At 34.1% G+C, this 22413-nt stretch overlaps 3 protein-coding genes across 4 annotated transcripts in view; 2 read left to right on the top strand and 1 right to left on the bottom strand.

The window, feature by feature from the left end:
• bark (C-type lectin domain-containing protein bark beetle) overlaps positions 1 to 4738 on the top strand; it is a 31371-nt gene extending 26633 nt beyond the window's left edge. For both annotated transcript variants that reach the window (XM_088277184.1, XM_088277183.1), the window contains 6 exons: positions 875 to 1133; positions 1926 to 2127; positions 2702 to 2834; positions 2981 to 3101; positions 3197 to 3857; positions 3949 to 4738. In XM_088277184.1, the coding sequence (XP_088133310.1) occupies positions 875 to 1133; positions 1926 to 2127; positions 2702 to 2834; positions 2981 to 3101; positions 3197 to 3857; positions 3949 to 4232 (1660 nt within the window). In that variant the 3' untranslated portion in view covers positions 4233 to 4738. The remainder of the gene's footprint in view (positions 1 to 874; positions 1134 to 1925; positions 2128 to 2701; positions 2835 to 2980; positions 3102 to 3196; positions 3858 to 3948) is intronic.
• Positions 4739 to 7403: 2665 nt separating this feature from the next.
• l(2)dtl (WD40 domain-containing protein denticleless) lies at positions 7404 to 15316 on the top strand. The gene is made up of 4 exons (XM_088277180.1): positions 7404 to 7679; positions 8885 to 9081; positions 11452 to 11575; positions 11989 to 15316. Exons 1-4 carry the CDS (start codon positions 7637 to 7639, stop codon positions 13629 to 13631), a joined length of 2007 nt encoding a protein of 668 aa, XP_088133306.1. The 5' UTR covers positions 7404 to 7636; the 3' UTR covers positions 13632 to 15316.
• Positions 15317 to 15430: 114 nt separating this feature from the next.
• Reph (Regulator of eph expression) overlaps positions 15431 to 22413 on the bottom strand; it is a 155150-nt gene continuing 148167 nt past the window's right edge. The window contains exon 5 of the mRNA XM_088277182.1: positions 15431 to 19300. Within this exon, the coding sequence (XP_088133308.1) occupies positions 19223 to 19300 (78 nt within the window). The 3' untranslated portion in view covers positions 15431 to 19222. The remainder of the gene's footprint in view (positions 19301 to 22413) is intronic.

The raw sequence follows: 22413 nt of genomic DNA, 5'->3' as shown, positions 1-22413 counted from the left end.
AAAGCGTGGCTTTGAAGCTTGAAAATCTGAACATCTCAAATATATTATATAGCAGCTTATAGTGATATGGTACCGTAGAACGGGGCTACTTGATCTTTGATGTGATACTTAAGCCCAGTACAAAAAAAAATAATCTGTATTTGGTCTACAATAATGAACATATCAACATGATTCATGGTTTCCCTGACAGGTGACACTTATTGTCACGATACTTCGATCGATACCACAATCTAAATATTTTTTTTTTGTTCTGGGCTCAAGTAACACATCAAAGTTCAAGTAGCCCCGTTCTACGGTATATAGATTAAACTAATGATTAAATAAGTTATAATTATCGGATTATGGTTGCGAAAGCTTTTGCGAGGAAAATATACAGTTTGTGCTTTTCTATTATCTTAAGGCTTACTTCACACTAATAACAACATATATCATACATATAGAATTTCATAAATTTCGTTCATTTATTTTGTTGATGGGAAAATATGCCCACTCTGAATTTGACAGTAATTTTTTTTAAATCTGACAGTTTGAAAAAGTGATGTAAAGAGCCTCGGAGATGGTTGGTAAAATTGTCAATGTTTAAGTTACTTTTAATTATCACTGATGAAACCAATTGATCATTTACAGAAGCAATTAAACCAATTCTTATTTTTGACATCTCATTTATAAAAAATTTGGTGGAGTAAATATTGACAATCTTATTCGCGATAAAATCATTTAAAATTCTTATAGTAATCAAATTCCTCATTATAATAATGAAAGTCTAAAAATCGCATGGCCCTGTCTACTAAAAATATGAGAAAAGTGTATTTTCTATAAATATTTATAAAAATTTAGCGTTCTGCACATTCCTAATAAATTTTTTTATATTCAGCAATTTGGATCTCTGGAGAACTAGAATTGATGCGGCTCATAATTATTGGGGATATAACGAAACATGGGCCGTAAGTGGTCGGATAAGAGATCGCTCTGACGATTCTGAACTCCTCGAAGTCGAATTTCGACCATTCTACTTGAATAACAAAACTATCCTCAATGGAAAATGTCCACCAGGATGGGATTTAGTTGGAGATACTTGTTATATTTATGTTGGAGCTCCAATGACTTTCGAACAGGCCAGACAATTTTGCAGTGTAAGTATTTTAAATATAAATTATGGATCAATTAGGAAAAGTGTGAAGGGAATGAAGAAAAACAGTAATAGCTGGGGAAATCAGGGCTGTATACCCATACTTGTATGTACTAGTTTTGTTAACTTGTACACTGTTTATTTTCACTTTAGTAATTTGTACCTTGAGGCAAAAGAGGGATAGACTATGATGTTCCCTGTATAATCTGTATGATCTTTGTATAAAAGTGGTAAAAAATGATTTTTATCAAGGTCCCTTAAACTATTTTTAAAAAATAGATAAATATCCCTTCTAGTTTGTCCGCCTCCGTAGTATAATAGTCAGCACTCTCAGCTACCGTGCTGGAGATCCCGGATTCGATTCCCAGGGGCTGGTCAAATAAATATGTGATTATTCACTCTATTATTTATTTAATTCTACCCTGGACTGATACCTGAAGCATAGGGCTGATCATCTTTCCTCCATGTGTTAGCGATCAAGATGACACTGCTTTTATATATATATATATATATATATATATATATATATATATATATATATATATATATATATATATATATATATATATATATATATATATATATATATATATATATATATATATATATATATATATATATATATATATATATATATACATATATATATATATATATATATGATGCAGTGCTCTATGCACCATTGGGTGCAGATAAGGGTTAGAAGAAGAAGTTTAATGGTGATGCGGTATATTTTTACTAATTGTACTAACCACTTCACATTTTTATATCTAATCTTCACATTGTATTTTTTCAGTCGGATAATGCATCTCTACCCTACATATCTAGTAACTATCTGGCGTTATGGCAATTCTTACGGAGACAAAATCAGTGGTATCAGTACAGTGATAAAATTTGGGTCCAACAAATTGATTATTTAACACAATGCACCGTGTTTACATATCAGTCATTGGAGATAGATCAGTGCGATCAAAAGAACACATTTGTGTGTGAAATAGGTAATACATGGAATGTGGATTGCTTCAAATAACTGCTTTCTAGTAGAACTCTTATTTAATTGAAATATTCAGATATATACATATTCAGAGACATATCACTCACTCCTCTCAACAACGTTAAATATAAAAAATCGTCAATTTTCAGTTGTGCATGTTTTCAGAATGCCCAGAAAATGTACTACGTATATCCCAGCAAAAGCGGCATATTTTTAACTTAATATTTACCCGCTACAGGGTAGAAAGTGTTTTTTTTTTCATTTTGAAGAAAAGGTATTGTTTAATTATTTTTTTGAATATACCAAATATTTTTCAAATGGAGAAAAACATTCAGGTTTTACCTAAAAAGATCTGTTGCATAATACATAAAAAGTTCAATAAGTGGCTTGATATTTCTTTTTAAAATATTTTACTATATTTTTAAACTTTAAAAACGATCTCCTGAAAAATCAAGTTTTTTTTATCTATGACGTTGTTGAAAGGAGTGAGCGATATGTACTTCATAATGTATGTTTAATAAAGTATTTCATTTAAAAATACTAGAAGAGTATTCATTGAGTTCATATTATATTTCTAGATCCGAAGGTGTTAATAGATCCATTTTCATGGAAGGATGATGTTGTGACAGTGGCAGTAATTGGAGTTTTAGCAGCCACAGTATTATTTGTATTGGCAGCAGTAATTTGTTGGTATTCGAAATCGAAACACAGGTAAATTTTTTGACATAAATATATTTCTATACTAAAAACTAGTATAATATCAGGTACACACAGTAAATAAAAATAACCTTCATCAATAAAATTTATGTATTTGTCCGCCATTTTGCATTTCTCATAGAAATCATTTACTTTTCCAGACATGTTCAACGCTTGGAAAGACGCAATTCTATAAGGCAATCATTACATTCTGTAAGATCTATGGCCAGTGTTAATGGAGGTTTCTCAGACCTCAGCAGTTATAGAAGAAAAGGCCCAATGGTATGTTAAAAAAATTATTCAAGTGTTATTTTTAACAAAGAAAAAAAGTATTGAATGAAATGCATAATAAATATTTATCCTATCTTTTATTACAGAGTTCTCGTTCGACAGACACATTAACGAAAAATTCAGATTATAAGAAAATGATGTCTTCGACTGTATCAGTTGATTCTGTTGAAAAAAGTCAGTTTAATTCTTCGTTAGAAGATAATCAGAGCTACGATATCTATGAGGCTCATAATCCCACACCCATATTAATTCCTCACCAGAAATCAACATTCAACAAAAAGGAATCACCCAAATATTCATCGCCCATAATCAACATGAATCCTGCTTTTGATCTGTCTTTCAAAAATGAAGGTTTCAGAGACATATCCACATTACCAAGCCATAATACATCAGTCAATACTCTACTCACAGAAGAAACTCCTATTATACATCATAGAGAAGGCATTTCAACAAGTAACAATATGAGCTTCGGAGAAGAGGAAAGGTTAACGCCTCATAGTGATTTCCACTATTACAATTCTGACACGCTTCCTTTACGAGGTCACATGGGAAAATCCGATGACACGTTAGATTTAAAGAAGGAAGTTGAGGATGACAATAAATATATGTATGGGCAGTACGGTGCGCCGATGTTTGGTGATCAGCCTAAACTTTCCTTTTTGAAAGAACTGAAGCACAGAATTCCAGAACCGCCAACAAATGTTCCATCTCCACAAACTAGTTTTGGCCAACGAAGAAATATTGCTGGTAAAATAATAATTATTTTATTAGTGTGAGTCAGGCTGTCATTTACTCTCAAATTTCATATAAATAATGTGCATTTGTTGTTGTTTTATAGGTAACAGTTACTATGAAGATAATCTACCGAGTCCTCCCCATCCACCGCATTACGAATCATTGCATCCACCAACGGCTCAAGGTTTACAAAATCCGAATTCCGTAATGTATAATAACCCCCTTGAAGATGATATTCCAAGAGGAATGCCCAAGAGTCGATCCAAGAGTGAAGCTTTACTGGAGACAAATTTTGATGATGAAGAAATGGAAGACAACCTTAACTTACCTCATCCAATATCTGAAGCGAATCGAAGTAAAAGTCAGCCATTAGAGACTTCTATGTAAATTTAATATATTTATAGTGATTTTTTACTGTGCCTTTTAAGAAATGAAGCTATCACAGCTGCCTGAATCAAGGAAACAAATAAGTCTGCAATATTTTAAAAAAGCAAAATTAAAAATACATCTTGGCCTAAAAAAAAGCCAAGATAATATGTATGTATTTTGCAGGTAGCATTTAGAAAAATTGACTGAAAATTGTGCTTTGTTTTTAATATCATACATGATGGAGAAATATAATTATGTATTTGTAATAATTATAAATACCTAAATGTTGAGTGATTAAATAAACACATTATTGTGCGGTGCTATCAATTATTATGATATCATAAGCGTGTGATTTTCACATATTTCATACAAAAAATCTACAATACTACAAATAATGAATATTCGCAGTGAATTATTGTGTTTACATAGGAAATAATGATTGTTTAAGTTTATTCTATTGTGTCGTGAATCAACTTTAAACAATAAGAAAATTTATGTAATTATATCGTAACCAGAAGACCCTATTTTTATTTTTTATTCATCTAGAGAATAAGTTTATTTTTACTCCTGGTCAGCCAATACTTAGATGCGTGTTTAAAAAAGTTTTTGTTTTTTTTTAAATGTTGTTTTAGCTGTCTTATTAGTGTAGTAGTTGATGTAATTGGCTACCGTGCTGGGGTTCCGGGTTGAATTCCCATTAAAAATAAATACAAGTGATTTTTCACTCTACTATTTATTTAATAGCACCCTGGACCAATATCTGAGAGGCAAGACTGATCACCTTGCTTTCATGTAATTAATGATCAAAATGACACCACGTCGACGCGGTGCAGTGCCCTAAGCATCATTGGGTACAGATAAGAAAATATGTTTTTTTTAAGAACTTCTCAGTGAAATTGTTTATGTTTAATGTATTAATACATATCTTAAAATAGTAATTTTAGAATTTTTGTACTATATATTAAAGTACGTACATAATTTAATTTCATATATATACATAATATTTTTTCATGTTTGTACTATTAATTCATTCTACTGTTTCATCTAAAATACTTTTTTCATATAAAATAATGTTTTTTGGTGCTAGAAATATATATTTCTATAAACGAAGAAAAATCAGCAAGCAATTTTAATATTTATATGCTCAAAAATTTCTTCAAAAGTCCTTGTTGATAAACTGTTCAGTAAAGCATGTATCCATCACTAAAAAGCAGTAAATTGCAATATATATTTAAAAATGGCTAATCAATTTACGTAATTATATATTTCCAATTTTAGTTTATTGGAATTACATGGAAAAAAGATGATAAGTTTTGGTATTTAAAATACACAATTGGTTAAAGCTTTATATAAAATGTTGCAATACAAAGTACTATTATGTTGTGTGAACCGTCCTTAAGTTATAAAGAGAGAAACATATTTATGATCTTTATAAAATTTAACATACTTACATTCCATTATTGATTGATAAATGTTAAATATTTTATATATAACAATAAAGCATTAATTGTTATTTTTAAATATTAATAAGAGATGATAATGCTAGTTACAAGTGTCTATATAAATTTGAATTCTTTACTTTTTAAGCATTTTTGTTATAACATTCTGAATTATATGGCAGTTTTCAAATATATTATTTTACTAAATATTATAAAAAATGCAATTTATAATATAAAACGCGAGTTTTTTTGTCTTTTAATGTAAAAAATATATGAATATGCAACCTTTTATATTTAGACTAAATTTTAAACGAGTGTTAATGAATAACTATCAAATAATTATTACCATTTCAAATATTTTTGCAGAGAAATGTATCAAAAATTAATATTATTATAGTAATACACCATAAAAAGCATAAGCATAATTTTACAATAGGTGTTTAATTTTTTTTTACAAAACAATTACCTATAATGAATCTAGTCTGTTCAATTTGAATGATCAATCATTTTATTACATCATGAGAAATAAAAGTTCATTATTTAGGTACCTACAAACAAAAATATTAAAAATAGTACTTTAAAATAATAATAGTAAATAATCAGTGTTTTATTTGTAATTGTGATCTCACATTTTGTAAATCTATAAAATGCATAATATGGAAAATAATATTACAATTATAAAATTAAATATTTTTTAAACATGTGTATTTATTTATTTCAAATGGGTATATCCCAAACATTTTCTTTTAAAATACAGCCATATATCCCGATGGCTGTATTTTAAAAGAAAAAAAATAATCCGATTTTTAATGGAAAAATGCAAACATTTGGGTTTTCCATGGAGTTCCAAAATGAAAGGAACAATTTCTTCTTCTTCTTTTTATGGTCTTTCGCCCTCCACGTGTGGCACAAAAAAAGAATCGCGGGACTAAAGTGGAACTGGGCAGGTCATGTGGCATGATGTGGCACGTATGTCTGAAGATAGATAGACGAAAAGGGTGCTTGACTGAAGGCCTAGAACATGACTCGGGAGCGTGGGTAGGCCCCAGACAAGATAGTCCGATGACATTAAGAAAGTGGCGGACCTGCACTAGATTAGAGTCGCGTCCAACAGAGAACTGTGGAAGTCCAAAAAGAAGACCTTTCTTTAATACTGGACAAAAGAAGAGAGCTGAAGTAAGTAAGTAAGTCACCCTCCAAGAGCGTGAAAGCCCATAAAGCTATTTGAACAATTTCTTGTCGATGATTGACAATAATTAAGGGAGTCAACTCAATTTTTTTTTCAGGTTTTGAGGTTTTTCAAGCCCAAAAGAATTGTCCAGAAGAGATTATTTCTCCCAGTTATCTTCGTTTTTCAGGAATTTTTAGAGTTTTATTTAAATTTATTTTTATGACGCCTGAAATACAATTTCCGAACTTTGGAAATGCCGCCCTTGAACATTACTGGTCTGAGCGGCCTCATCCTCTAAGCACTACCGCTGGCTATAATATAAGTGCCTCCAAGAACTGCGTTTTACTCAACGAAACTCTACATCTACTTTTTATTGCTAATAAATCAAATTTGAGCATCTAAGATGATATCAAATTAAAATTATAAGCTGAACGTTGGCAGACAGTCGTCGGCAAAGGAGTGTTCCTTCAATTTATACGTCACACTTTTTGCGTGTATATTGATAATAAACAATATGAACTATCGATTGGTCGTGCCCATTGCTACAGCTTCTATGGCAAAAAACTAAAATAAATAAACATGTCCAATCCCGCGCTTATTTGTGACGTAAATTGTTGTGAGGTTATTTTCGGCTTTAGAAATAATTTTCGTAATTGTGATCATGATCATACTGGATTGAATAGATCAAAACGTTAATGCATGTTGTGCATTGGACAAGAAGATAAAACTTTTTTATGCGTTGTTGGAGGTTTTATTTAGAAATTTGATACATGGAAATGTAAATCGTCGTTTCTAGAGTTTTAAATCTCAGTATGAACGACGTGCAAGCGCTTATTGAAAGGGAGATCGGATTATGTGAGTATTTCTTCTCCCATAATACAATTATTAGTCTTAATGATGTGAAGAGAAGTGACTTGACCAATTCGAGTTATTGTCGACCTAAGATGAATTAATTAGATATGAGGAACATTATTTAAATCATGAATCGCTAATAGCGCATACATTTAATTGTAGTGCTACAAAGGAACGCCACAATTGTCATTTCTTCTCCTTGGTGTAGGCCTCTTGGCCAGTTTTAAAGAGGGATTAGCGTCCTGCGATGTCGATTCTCAGCTGTTGAGTCAACTCTTTGCTGGTCTACCCGGAAGTCGTATAACTTGGGTTTATCTGTACCGTGCAATGTGGGGGAGTCTGGATGGTTCCATTCCCCTGACATGCGCATGCCATTTTCTCCTTTGTTGTCTTCCCCACTTAACAACATCTTCAATCTTGCATATTTCCCTTTTCTTGCTGTCCCTCATTCAGTCTCGTAGACTCTTGCCAAGTCTTGCTAAGTCATGATGGGTCACACACAATTTTTGTATATTTAGATATTGCTGCTGATCATATTCGCAGAACATATTTCTAAAACTAAACATCTAACTAAACGTCTAATATTAACCTTTCCGGGAGTACAATAATTGATGTCTGACTTTCTCTGGGGAGTGGGTTCTTTTTACATAAAAAAAATCACAAAATCTATGTATTGTGAAGAAATTATGTAAAAATAATTTTAAAAATATAACTCGCCGTCTCTCTGTGTTATTTTATGACAAAATTAAATACAAATGTCCACAGATGTTGTTGCTATACATGTTACGTCATACCAACTGATAGGCGGATTTAGACGTTCATTAATGTCGATACTCCTTTGAGGAAAATTTGCACCGACGTTCGTTGACGTCTATACTCCCGGAAAGGTCAAAGATCTAATACGGAATGTGCATTGTCATATTTTTTAACCCTTACTGGTCCAATGTCGAATCTCATTCGATATCGATATTTTCCTCTTAGGTCCCATGTCGGATGTTATTCGACATTTTTTCATCATTACAATTAATTACTTAAATTCCAAGCTTACATTTTTCACTCGTATCTATTACAACAGTATGTGGAGCAGAGGACAAAATATTTTTTCCCATTGGAATGTAACTGTCTACCTAGATTTTATTTTTAATTTTGGGGGACCGGAAAGGGTTAATGATATTTTCTGATGTCCTTTACCAATGTGTAATCCACAGGTTATCCAAGACATTACGACAATGTGCTCCGGCGTCTCGTTGTGTCCTGGCACGATGCATACCACGGAATAGCTCCGTATGTTTTTGGCCCGGATTTCAATCCTGAACCCCCGATATTTGCGTGCAGGTTTGCCGAAACACCGGGCTACGAGCATTTTATGGCCATTGCCAATGAAGACGGAGGCGTTGCAATACAAGTAAGAATAGTCTTGTAAAGATTCTCCCCTTATTTATTGGGTCAGAGGATAATCCAATATCAAAAACTCTTAACCGGTTAACTGCCAAGAGCGTCTTAAGACGCATAATTTTCTGTGACCAGAGCGCTGCTCATACAAAAATGACGTCTTAAGACGCGCCGTTTTAAATGGGCTTTTAGTAAAGAAAATCAATTATTTAAATTGTACAAATATATTGAACGCATAGTGACATCTATTGAGAATATCTTTGCACACTTAGAATTGAAACAGAATTTGTTTTTACCACTTTAAACGTAAATTAAAGAGAGCTTTGTCGTCGGAACAACTAATGGCGCTCAGGGTTGTCCAATAATCCCCGAGTTGCCGTCACTGCCAAATCTGATGACAGTGATTTTAGTGTCGATTCTTATGATTTTTTGTTTTTTAATTTTTTTAAATCAAAGTGTGTGTGTCTGTGTATACTTTTAATATTAAACTAACATAAACAATTACTTTTGACATATAATTTAGTTTTCATATTTTCTATGACAAATTTTGTGACAACCCTGCACCATTAACAATTAATTTTATGATTATGGATAAATGACTGAACGACTGGCGCGCTCTTCATTTATTTGGCAAGTTTTATAAACAAAAGTTAATACACTTTTCATAACAATATTTTTAGAAGGTTTTATTTTTGTCGTAAAATACGCGGCGTGCTGGGTACGGCCATACATATACCTGCCGGCAGTTAACCGGTTAAGCCTGCAGTGCTATTATACATCTGTGAGGACCTAAGGTAACAAAGCTGTATAATGCTCACGGAGTTTGTGAGTAGACCGTTACCAAGAGTTTTTTTTTTGGTTTTTTAAATTTAATTGCCAGTCACCCAGTCAAAGGATGTTTCTGCCAGTGTCAATTATTATTTTTATATACTAATAAAATAATAATAGCAATGAATGCAATATTTCATGGTTTAAAAGCGTTTAACTTTATCATTTTAGAAATTATGAGCGCAATTCTAGAATTAGGTTTAGAAGGAAGGGTGGATACTTGGGTGGGGAGTTCGATTCCTACCTGTGTTAAGCTATTTTATTTCATAGGACAGAATATTCTAATCATAATCATTTTTGGCCTAAAACGTTGCTAATTCATCATACAGTTAACATCTGTCTAAATAATTTAACTACTACTACTACTACTCTACCATCACGCCGTTTCTCCGCAGGGGTAGGCAGAGAGGATGAAACGTCACATTCTTCTGTCCTGAAGTACACTCCTCGCTTCCTTCACATCCATACATCTAGTCACACACGCCCTCTGATTACGCAGACTTTTGACACCACCAGATTTTAGGTTCTGATTGATCTGATCGTTCCAAGTCTTTTTCAACCATCCTCGTTCAGTTCTCCTGCTTACATTTGCCGCGTATATTTTCTTAGTCATTCTCTCGCTATGCAATCGCTCCACGTGTCTATACCACCTTGGGATAAATGATTTAAATGAGGATTTAGCTTCTCCGGGAGTGTGGCCGTATATGGTCATTCAAACAAAACTTTCCTCAAAGGAGTATGGGCTTGCATGAACGAGCGCAATCATAACTAAAGCTCGGTGACATTTATTTATAAAATGACACTTATGTATTCATTTTAAATCAAACACAGATTTTTTGGATCCACTAAGTTGTATTTTATTAACAAAAAACACATTAATATTGTGACAATTGTTTCACCTTGTTAAGGCATTATCAAACGAATGCGAAGATCAAATGGACTACGGTCCTTATGTAGCTATACAATTCTAAGTGACAGTTTTAACACGTGCAGTAATAATTTATGGGAGACAACAGTAGCTAATGGGGGATGTAGGTACGTACCTTAGTTACGTTAGTAAAATACAACTAAGTGGGCTCAAAAAATCTATGTTTGATTTCAAATTAATACATAAATTAAAATGGAGTTCTACAAATTAAATGCCAAATCAATAAATAAATGACACTTTTACTGCTGTCTGTGGTTGTAATTCAATACTAAAATACAAGATTTGACTTAAAATATAGTTTGTGTGATGTCATCGTAATGAATCGCTGTCAAAGAAAACCCATGAAATAAAACATTGATAATTATGATATAAAACACGTTGCTTATAGTATTGATAAATAAATAGACAAAAATACTCAATCCTCAGATACAGTTTTGTCTGCAGAAACTCACTCCCAGACAGGTTAATAGTATTGAGCAGGATTTAATCCTCGAGCCATTTTTATGAAGGTATCTCAAAAATTATGAAAAAGTTTTTTAAAGAGGTGTGGAAGTCTGGGCATTAAGGGTTTTCACCCCCTGTCATCGGTTGGTTCAATAAAATCATTTGTGTGACTTTTATTTTCAGAATACTTTAGTTGTTGATAAAAGCAGTGGGGATAACCCACCCCTGGAAGGGATACAATGCCATCAGAATGCCGTGTTCGATCTCGCATGGATGCCCGGCCAAATGAAATTTGTCACTGTCTCAGGTACAAATAATACTTAAATGTACTTTGAACTCTTTTTACTTACGTCCGCCTCCGTAGTGTAATGGTCAGCACGCTCGGCTACCGTACTGGAGGTCCCGGGTTTGATTCCCAGGGAGGGTCAAATAAATATAAGTGATTTTTTTCACTCTAATATAAATTCAATATTACTCTGGACTGGTACCTGAAGCGGAGGGTTGATCACCTTTCTTTCATGTGTTAACGATCAAGATAACACTGCGTTTATATGATGCAGTGCCCTATGCACCATTGGGGTGCGGATAAGGGTTTGAATGAAAAAATTAAAGTACTTTTGACTAGTCAACTTATGTACTGCAAGTCTTAAAAATTGCGTTTTTCTGAAATCTTTTGGTTATACGATGAATAAAATTAAAAGTACCATGTTTTGTTTTCAGGTGATCATTCGTCGAGATTGTGGGATGTCGGGGAAGGCACTGTCAAACAGTCTCACGTATTTTACGGCCATACTAAGTCCGTGAAGACCGTCGCATTCAGGCCAGATGACGGGTTCGTGTTTGCCACGGGCGCTCGCGATGGGAAGGTGCTCGTATGGGACATCAGGGCCAACAGCAATGCGGGCCAAGTCTCCAAAGTTGACAACACCATATCCAACTGCCATCCCATCCATGCCAAGACCCCAGTGTCCGCATCCAAGAGAACATCTAGAATTGCGGACTCTTCCCGAGCTAACAGCATCACCGGCTTAATCTTCCAGAAAGACGACACCCTCATATCCTGCGCCGACGGAGATGGGAACATTAAAGTTTGGGATCTGAGGAAGAGCTATAGCGTGCATAAGAAGGACCCCCTGCCTAAACAATCCATACCGTACTGCGGAAGTTCTTCCAAGAATGGATACACCAACCTCATCTTCGATAAATCCCGTTACGTGCTGTTCGCTAATTGCATGGACAATGTAATTTATTCTTTCAACGTGACCACTTATAACGTCATACCTCTGCAGAGATATGTGGGACACGAGAACGGCACGTTCTACATAAAGTCTAGTTTGAGTCCCGAAGGTAATTATTTATTGAGCGGTAGCAGCGACGAGAAGGCTTACATTTGGAACGTGAAGTATTCCGAACCTATCGTTCAGCTGGAGGGGCATTCTGCGGAAGTCACTTGCGCGTCGTGGTGTCAGACGGGGGATATCACGATAGTGACCTGCAGCGATGACGCCAGACACAAGATATGGAGGATCGGGAAGGAATGGCCGGATGCCGACGCTAATCAAGAAGTCAGGGGATCCGCCAAACGTTTTCCCCATTCCGGAAAGTTTCGACCGATGCTCGATCAAACGCCGCATTCCTTAAAAAGGAAATCTTCGGATCCGCTCGCTTCGTCTTCTAGAAAGAAGTTTTCTTTTCAATCTTCCAACACGATTAGTCCTCGTTCCGGATCTTTAGGAGTGAAAAGAACTTCTAAGAGGAGTCTCATCGACATGTTGAATGGAACTCTTCCCACGTTGAAAGAAGAGAATTCGGAAAATGAACCCAACCAATTGAATGTCGAAGAAGGGTCCGATGCGTCGAGCGAAGAAGCTTCGACGTCGAAAAAGCACTGTCCGAACGAATTGTTGGAAGGGTGCATCAAGTTAGACAGCGGGCTACTCGGGGACGAGGAGCAGCCTTGTACATCTCACAATATCACGAGATACACCGTGATGAGAACGCCGACCAAGTCTCCCAGAAAGCTCGTGGTATCTCCGAGTCCCAGGAAGTCCCTCCGTTCTCCCGCCCTCTCCGCGTTTGACTTCCCCAACTACGTTCTGAATGGCGACGCCCCCCACCTGGGCTTGATGTCTCCACCCAAGAAGGTCTGCAAGAACATAGACTGGCTGACCAGACTCAGTATCGAGAAGAATGTGAAGCCCAACGGCTCTCCCGGCAGCTGCAGTCCCGCTGGAGTGAGCGGTCCGGCGCCCCAGAGGAGGAACTCTGTCTCCAAGACCAGCGACCCCAATAAAACTCCCGTGAGGTGTAAAGTGAATACGACCTTGCTAAATTATTTCACCAAGAGTATGGAGAAAAAATAATTCCTAAATGCGTGTTAGATCTCAGAGGTGGATCACAAAGAATTTTTAAACGTTTACCTTGTATACAAATCGGTATGAATGAAAAAAATAAATTATTTAGCCCTTAAAACGTCTTACGAAAGATATAAGCTCGGTGATATTTGATTTAAGCTTTTATATGGAGGCCAATTCTCTATTAAGTATAAGTGTTCAAAAATGCTAATACATACTATTCCTAAACCTTACATTTTACAAGGATAACTTATTTGGGGTTTTGAATTTTAATTATTTTTTTAATTTATTTTAGAAATAAACTAGATGAGAATGCTTTTACGGTAAATAAAAAAAAAAAGTTTAGTTACTTATTTATTGATTGAAGAGTCATAACAATATGTAAAATGCGATATATCCATATTTTTATTTTTTGCAAATTGTCTATACTAATTTGACATCTCACAAATATATCATTTGTAAACAACTTAATGTAACTGTATTATATTTTCAGCTTTTATCACTCTATTTTTCTCAATATTAAGGTGAAGGCTGGCCGGAGCATTCCGTCATAACATCGCTCGCGGGGAGCATCACTGAGCATCCGAAACTATGGATGGAGAGCCCGGCTCGGTGTACTGACTGCCTGAATGCTCGCATCGTAGTGTTACGTTACGAAGAAATGCTCCGGTCAGTCTCCACCTTTATGATTTTCTTGACTGCCTTTCCATTCCAACCCAAGCAAGTTTTTTTTTTTATCAGGTAGTCTTACATATTTGAAAAAATTGTATGCGAATACTCATTTTTATTACTTAATTAAATTACAAGAATTTGAAACTGGTAATATTGCTATAAAATACTTATATATTTTCCGCCTTATTGTTGTAATAGCTGCTTTGAATAAAAATTGAAATGTTTACTTGCATTATTCTTTATTATTGGAAACCACCGCAGTCTTTGCGCCTTACAGAACTAATACTGTTTCTTTCTCTGCTAACATTTTTGTTATTTTTTCTGTAACCTCTAGACTTCTGATTTGTTTTCTTTCTTTTAACTTATACACTTCGTTTTTACATGATGTCTTGTAAGGTCTAACTTATTTCAGTATGTGCGTAGGCTCCCAATTAAAAATGCCAATGGGTGGACATTTACGTGCTTATATATTTTTTCTAAGTAATCTATAAAAATATTATATTTAATATTTTTACAAATATATTTTGTATTGAATGTAATATATCAATCAACATAATCTCAACATATTCTACAGATGAGGTAGCCAGCGATATTGATCTCGAAATACTAAATTCTTTGGCGTAGGGTGAGAATGGAAAATTTGATGTATCACAAACATTTCTGTGGTTGCGGGTGTACTTTTTTATACCTGAACATACGGGATATGGCTTGTTCCATTCGGGTGATAATATAACGCAAGTATGACATTAGTTCGTATGGATAGGGCGGTTAAATCACTTTGACAATTTTTATTTAAAAATAAAACAATGTACAGATCATTATTTTGATTATGCCAAATCATTATGTACCATAACCCAAAATAAAGAAGATCTTTGTAAGAATATTATTATTTTCTATACATCATTTCTTTATTTCAACATAACAATGAAAGAAAAGCGAAGAAAGGAGTTACAGGAAGAGTGGTACATAATAAGTCACATCAGAAAGGTAATTATGGATGTTGCAGTTGAATATGTATTGGGATTTCTCTATGGTCAGGTTGTATTGTAAAACCATTGTTAATAAATTAACAACGTTAATCAATGAAACGAGGGAAAATAATAACGAAATGTTTTTTTTCATAGTTTATTCAAAGATTGCAAATACTGTGTTTTGTATGATTGACATTTCACCTAAGTATTGAACTGAGAAAGAGATAAACACTAAAATAGGTTGACATACCTTATGTTACAGATAAAACACAAACATGTATAATGCATGTAGATCGGACACTCACTCGGAACAACAATGCTATTTCGTATTCTTCGTTGTCACAAGACATCATTTATTTATAGTGCTTTATAAAACATATTCGGATATTAACAAGCTGACAAAATGGAAATTATAAAGTCCTATTTATTTTGGTCGGTAATGTTAGAACAAAAAATAATTAACCGGTTTATACAGTATGTAGTTCTATAAAATGTGAGAGGTGTTGTGCTTCTGTTGGAAAATACATTAATCTATTTTACACATACTAAATCCAAATACATACAAATACTGAATTAATTTATTTTACATAAAAAATTGTATTGTGAAGAAATTTTTGTCGGACAAACTGTTTGGTGAGTAAATGTATAACAATGAAATATGTTGACGTGTAAATGTGGTCGTAATTTTAATATTATACTAAAAATGAAATTATTCTCACATTTGACCAGCAAGATTAGGGTTGAGGTAGAAATACTTTTTTGTACTTTGTTCTTATTTCATATAACTCCTAGTGGCGCATGCGCACATTCTGTCCTGACAAGAGGCGCGTGTCTGACAGCTGCGAGACCGCTACTGCGGACACATCCTTAGGAGCTAAATTACTTTATTAGTATCCTAAAAGTGATAAAATTATCCAGAATTTTGCTTCTGGATTCATTGACAAATGTTACTCTCATTATATTATTATTAAATCTACTTTCAATCACATATGACAATAAAAGAGAAAATCCAAACAAAACATTTGTCAAGCTTCAACAGATATAAGGTGTGAATGTGAAGAGTTGTTTTGTACCAATTTTAGATAATAATTACTTGTCTGACAGAGGTACTCCAACAAAGCTTTCATCCCGTTAATCACGAATGTAATGTTATATGTACACAAAATGTAGTACACACATTACCATGTTGAAATTTGCAAATTGTCATACTATATCACTACAAATTTCAACAAAATACTAATATCACTGTGCAAAAAGTAGATATATATAAATACATACATATTCTATTGACGATAAGAAAATATTTACTCTGCTAAAAATAATTTTAGAATTCTATCACTTCCCAGAATATGTGAACCATTTACATAATGAAATTATGAACATATTTGTGGGCAAATTTTGTAATGTTAGATTGTCATTTTTACCGTTTATTTAAAGCTTTTTGTTTTAAAAATCCCAAAGTTTATATAAATAATGACACCACACGAGTAAATGAAACAATGTCGCTAGTTTAGCTAATAAAATGCTTCGAGGAATCTGACATTACAAAACTAGCCCGAGTGAAATACTCAAAATTGATCTTTGTATGGATATAAAAATGGCAATAAATGGTTATTATTACATAGCACCTAACCCACTTTACTCAATGACTGTCCATCCGTGGCTCACACGCAGTTTTATCCTCCTACATGTCCAAAAGTCTATAGCTATTTCAATAATCTATGTTTAGTTTGGAATATACACATCCGTATTATGTTACATAATGGGCAGGATTATTTGTTTTACTAACTTTAAAAGATTCCAAGAAGTGTACGATGAAATAAAATTACAACTTCAGACTGATCTGCACCGGAAACCGAGAAACAGTTGTAAGCTTGTCTGAATTTCGTGAAGTATTCCCATTCTTTGGTTGCTATCAACTAATCATGTATGTAAATGCTATAAAGTCTACAAATAAGGTGGGGTTATTATGTTGAAATAGCTTTATTGTATAAACACGATGGAATAAATCTAGTATCACATGAATATTTGCAAAATATACCTCAATGTGCTGTGAGCGGTAGCCGTTTGTACACTCGTGGTGCATATACGCGTACGTATGTAATAATCCGGTAGACTTCATTCACAAAGTGGAAGTTTGTAGCTGGATGAAATATATTCCAAAATACGTTACAAATGTTTCGAGGTAATATGTTATTGCATTAACATATTCTAACCGAAACCAAAACACTTGGAAAAATAAAATGAATGAAAAGAACTGCTCTATGGCGATTTCTGTGATTTGGTAATATTAAACAGTAGACAATCATAAACACAACCTAATTTAACATAAAACTTTATTACAATCAACATATCTTTAAATATATATCAACCATATATAGCTAAACTCTTCTCATTTATGTGATCACCACACAGTAAACAGTTTTTATGATGTAATTTGTTATGTACCTACTAAACACTAAAATATATATATTTATATATATTCATTACATAAGTATATAAATGTATATTATTTATCCGTGTAATTAAAAAAAGTCACTTGAAATTTGTTAAAAAGTCTCTTAGAGCTTAAAACTCCACTGGGCTTCACAATCACAAGATCTGCGGACACAAGGTCCCGGGTTGGCCAGCGCTAGTGGCAGTAGTCGGTACTAACGATGGACCACTACACTAGCGCACTACGAAGAGCATTCTGCGGGACCGCCTCGACACTCGCGTCATAAACAATAAAAACATAACAAAATAACATTCAGATTATTACAATCGTACTCTAAGAACATCTCTTACATATTGGAATGGGACATCCACTCCTAGCATATTACATGCATTATGTTTGCAAAGAAGAAGCAATAGAATATGTCGATTAACCTTACAAATGCCGTACAGTATATAACAAATCATTTCAGAAACAATTAAAGTAAAAACAAATATATCACAAAAGCGTTATATTACAAATCTGTGCGCAAGTATAAAATAATATAATAATTATGTACTTATTTCTTTATTTACTAAGCACAAATGCATTTACGATAGTCCAACGACAATTATTAAATATAGAGCTCACTCCGATATATGTTATTTTATGCGTCTAGCACAGGAGATATAAGGGTCGGGCCCAACATTCCACTCGCACGTTTCTAGCATTTGGCAAGTGCAGGAGAGAAGTGCCGAGTCCAACATTTTTCACCCTCATTTGTAACATTTGGCATTTATGCTTCTAGCGCAGGAGATAAGTGTTGGGTCCAACATTTCACGCCTGCATTTGTAACGTTTGGCATTTATGTGTCTAGCGCGGGAGATAAGGGTCGGGCCCAATATTCCACTCGCACATTTCTAGCATTTGGCATTTATGCTTCTAGCGCAGGAGATAAGTGTTGGGTCCAACATTTCACGCCTCCATTTGTAACGTTTGGCATTTGTGTCTAGCGCGGGAGATAAGGGTCGGGCCCAACATTTCACCAGCACATTTCTAGCATTTGGCATTTAATTGTCACCGCTATCCTTATTCAACAACATGAGATCATTGTATCGTTTATTCCTTCCAAGATTGTAAAAGCACTTGCGACGGGAATAATCACGCACTCACAATCGTTTAATGAGATCGTAATAGGACATCCGCTCCGATGAGGAAACGGAAGTCGCTAAAGGAGAATTTAAAATCGCACTCCGTGACGACAAATGGTTATTTCAGGCGAAATTAAAAATGCTTTCAATCAGAAATACAAAGTGTTTTAAGTTTTGTTTATAAACTAAACGTATATTAAGCTTACATTAAAATGGCATCTAACGCTCTCTATGTCGACGATACTGCCGATCCTTTCACGTTACCGACGCAGTCCAAACAACCTAAGTCTCTCTCTTAATAAGTACCATATCTCCGGACACATTGGCAAAAGCTTATGGAGACGCCATCAGTGTTGGGCATAGTGGATCCAGCCAGCTGCTTCCCACAGGAGATCACCAGCAGTACACCGAGAGCTCCCCCCCGTGCTCCGTTCCTCCGTGGCGCCACGCTGTCACCGCTCGCACCTTCAACTGAAACCGAAGAGTCATCATTAATGCTTGTAACTTTATACACAAACTGAAATGAACAAACAAAGAATCAATAACAAATGTTCTAATGGATTGTTTAGGATTTTATTGTAAACAAATTGTACCCTAAATATGGAATTTCAACACAATTTTGCAGTAAGATTTTAACACTAAGGATGGGAAAGGTATTTCTACCTGTTCGGTCGAGTGACTAAGGACGAGAAGGGTATTTTTATATAATACAACGATATATCAGGATCAGGATATTACCTTCTGAGCCGGTCTTATTTAAAAGTAAGAAATGAAGGAATTATTCAATGTTTTTATATCAATATTATGTATCAATCTTCATTGTTAAGGTCTTAACTATATGTAAACAATTATCAAATCCCGTTGTCAAAAAATATCTGTCCAAAATGTGTTCATACGACATTTTAAAAGAATATGGTATGATAACAAAAGAACATTACAAAAGTTTTTTCTTATTGTTGGTATTTTGACATACCTTTATTCATTTTATTTTTAATTATAGTATGGGTTTTTTGTTTCGTTCCTTTAAAAAGGATGAGTGTGTCATTTACAAATTTGTATTACTCAATTTTTTTATTAAAATATAATTTCTGGCAATATGTATTAATTTTATTTATTGGGAGTAAAATAAATGAATCAGGATGTCAAATAATTATGTTTCAAATAAATGGTAGGAGTGTTTGCAAAATATATCATTGCTTGGCATATTTGGGAGATGGTATAATTTGTAAAGCGAAAACAAAGGAAGGTGGATGCATTTCTTTGTTTTCTGCGCAATACATGCAGCTAGTCTAGTATTAAGCATAGGTCTCAGGTAAAAAGTAAAAATACCCATTCAAATGTGGGAGCATTTGGCTACCCCTGAATAAAAAGATATATCCTAACGATTTATTGTGATTAACCCCGTTTTTTTTGTTAGATTAAAAAATATATATAATAAGGTATTCGTTTCTAAAATAAGATCATTTTATAGTATTTATCATCCCAAAACTATATTCTGGTTAATATAATCTGGTCAATATTGCAAAAAAAACCTTTATGTTCTGTTTACTGTGTTCTATCGAAATCTCAATTAAAGTTGCGACAAAATGTGACCAATCCTGTGTTAAACCAATATGAAATCATTAAATCACACCAAAACGTAACAAGCTAGAACTCCTGATTACTTAAAATCATTTATAATGGAAATGTAACGTTTTGGTGAGGACCTCCACATTTGTAGTCCATACGATATGGTCAAAGTTATAGCTTTTGTCTATGGCATAAATTTTTATCACTTGATGATATATTATGCCATTTCTATGGCATACTATATCTTCAAATTCAGCTCCATGTATTTTTTTTAAATCGCATAACTTGTCGATAGATTTTGAAGATTTTAAGGCACAATCTTCCAATATTCAATATACGATCCTTGTATATTGAGTTTACTTCCATTTGGGGAAAAATATATAATACGAGTATGATAGAATATCTAACATTATTAAAATGTACTCTATACAGTCGAAACCTCACTGGGTTTGAAAACCTTGTGTACCGTCAAAAATTTGCCGGATAAATCCGTAGGAAATGAGCCGTGATGAGTATTGCCAATTTCCTGTCGGGTTAGAGGGCTGGGGAGGGTGGAGGGGTGGAGGGTTTGACTCCCCCCCCATTCTGCCAATCTGCAAGCCCTGTACATAATATGTAACAGCTATCACCCTAGGATTTGAATCGAATACTCGATCCCTCATCACTTACGTTTGGATATCCTGGGAGTGACATACTTACTATTTATTGTACATAGGTTTGAAAGGTTCCGTTTTTATAGATTTTAAATTAAAGTTACGCTCATGGTGAAATTTCTAAAGCCTAGGTTGAGAATATCAGCTCATAATGTTATTATAACTCCCTCGAAATATTCAATCATTGCCCGCGATATACTTATGGCGCCCTCTGTCAACAAACGCGGATGTGCGGTGCATTTTTGCGCCCAAATGTTTTTCGAAAGGAAATTGTGGTGGTTTTCGAGATTATTCCATTATCCCTCGACTTAGTTTATTGTTAATTTGGAATTTGTTTCACAAAAATGGAAAGAATTTTAATCGAAATACATATCTTAGAGTAATTACTACAACTAGGTTAGTTCGAAATCCATATTTTCGAGTTAGCCACCAAAAATACAACTTTATTTTCTGATCTGTATATGTGTCAAATATCTACCAGAACGCATTGAAACCATCAAGAATTTTATAGTGTTCTTAGAAATATTAAAAAAAACATAAAAACCTTTTTTTTAATCAAAATCACATCTTTAGTATCCATTTCCCAACAGTGCTTGTTTTTTAAGAGTTGACTGATGGTAGTAATTTATATTAACACAAATTCGATCGTATATGAAAGATTGAATATTGGAAATATATTATATTTTCGCTAAATAGGGAATCATCGAGGCAAACTAATTGTGGACCCAACATTTCGAGTAGGTACAGGGTTTCGATCTGCCTCAAGGGATATAGGTACAGCAGAACAGAGTAAGAACGGAACAGGGTTGCTATAACTTCTTGATCTGGAGGTGGGGGAAGAGGAACAACCCTGATTGTGAGTGTGGAACTGAGCAGACCATAAGGCACACAGTGCAGGACTGCCGGCTCAAAGGTTGTGGTGACCTTCGGGATATCCCATAAGACGCAACGCATATGGGTGAAGAAGAAGCCGGAAGCCACACGAAAATAAATTCAGTAGAGTCTCGGTTATCCGACCTACCGGGGCAATGCTCCTTCTTTTCTTTTTTACCCAAGCTAAAGGTTAGTTTCGTAGTTCACTGCATTGTATGTGAGTATGTACCAACTATGAAACATGTTTTATTATTTTGCCGTAAGTGCATTTTGATGTTTTAGTTTGTTACATTCAGTTATGTTGCATGTACATATTTGAAAAGTTTTCCATGTGCAAATAAAATTAACACATTTTCAATGTCGTTTTTACAATTTTCCGTGTTATCCGACCTTTTTGATTAACCGACCTTGCCGCGGCCGGTTTAGGTCGGATAATCGAGACTCTACTGTAGAATAAAAAAAAATATATAATGTACATTATTTTTTATA

This window comes from Brachycentrus maculatus, unplaced genomic scaffold, assembly GCF_059751285.1.
Source record: "Brachycentrus maculatus isolate JH-2025_06_01 unplaced genomic scaffold, ASM5975128v1 h1tg000039l, whole genome shotgun sequence".
Taxonomy (NCBI): domain Eukaryota; kingdom Metazoa; phylum Arthropoda; class Insecta; order Trichoptera; family Brachycentridae; genus Brachycentrus; species Brachycentrus maculatus.
This window is presented reverse-complemented; position numbering and strand designations above follow the sequence as displayed.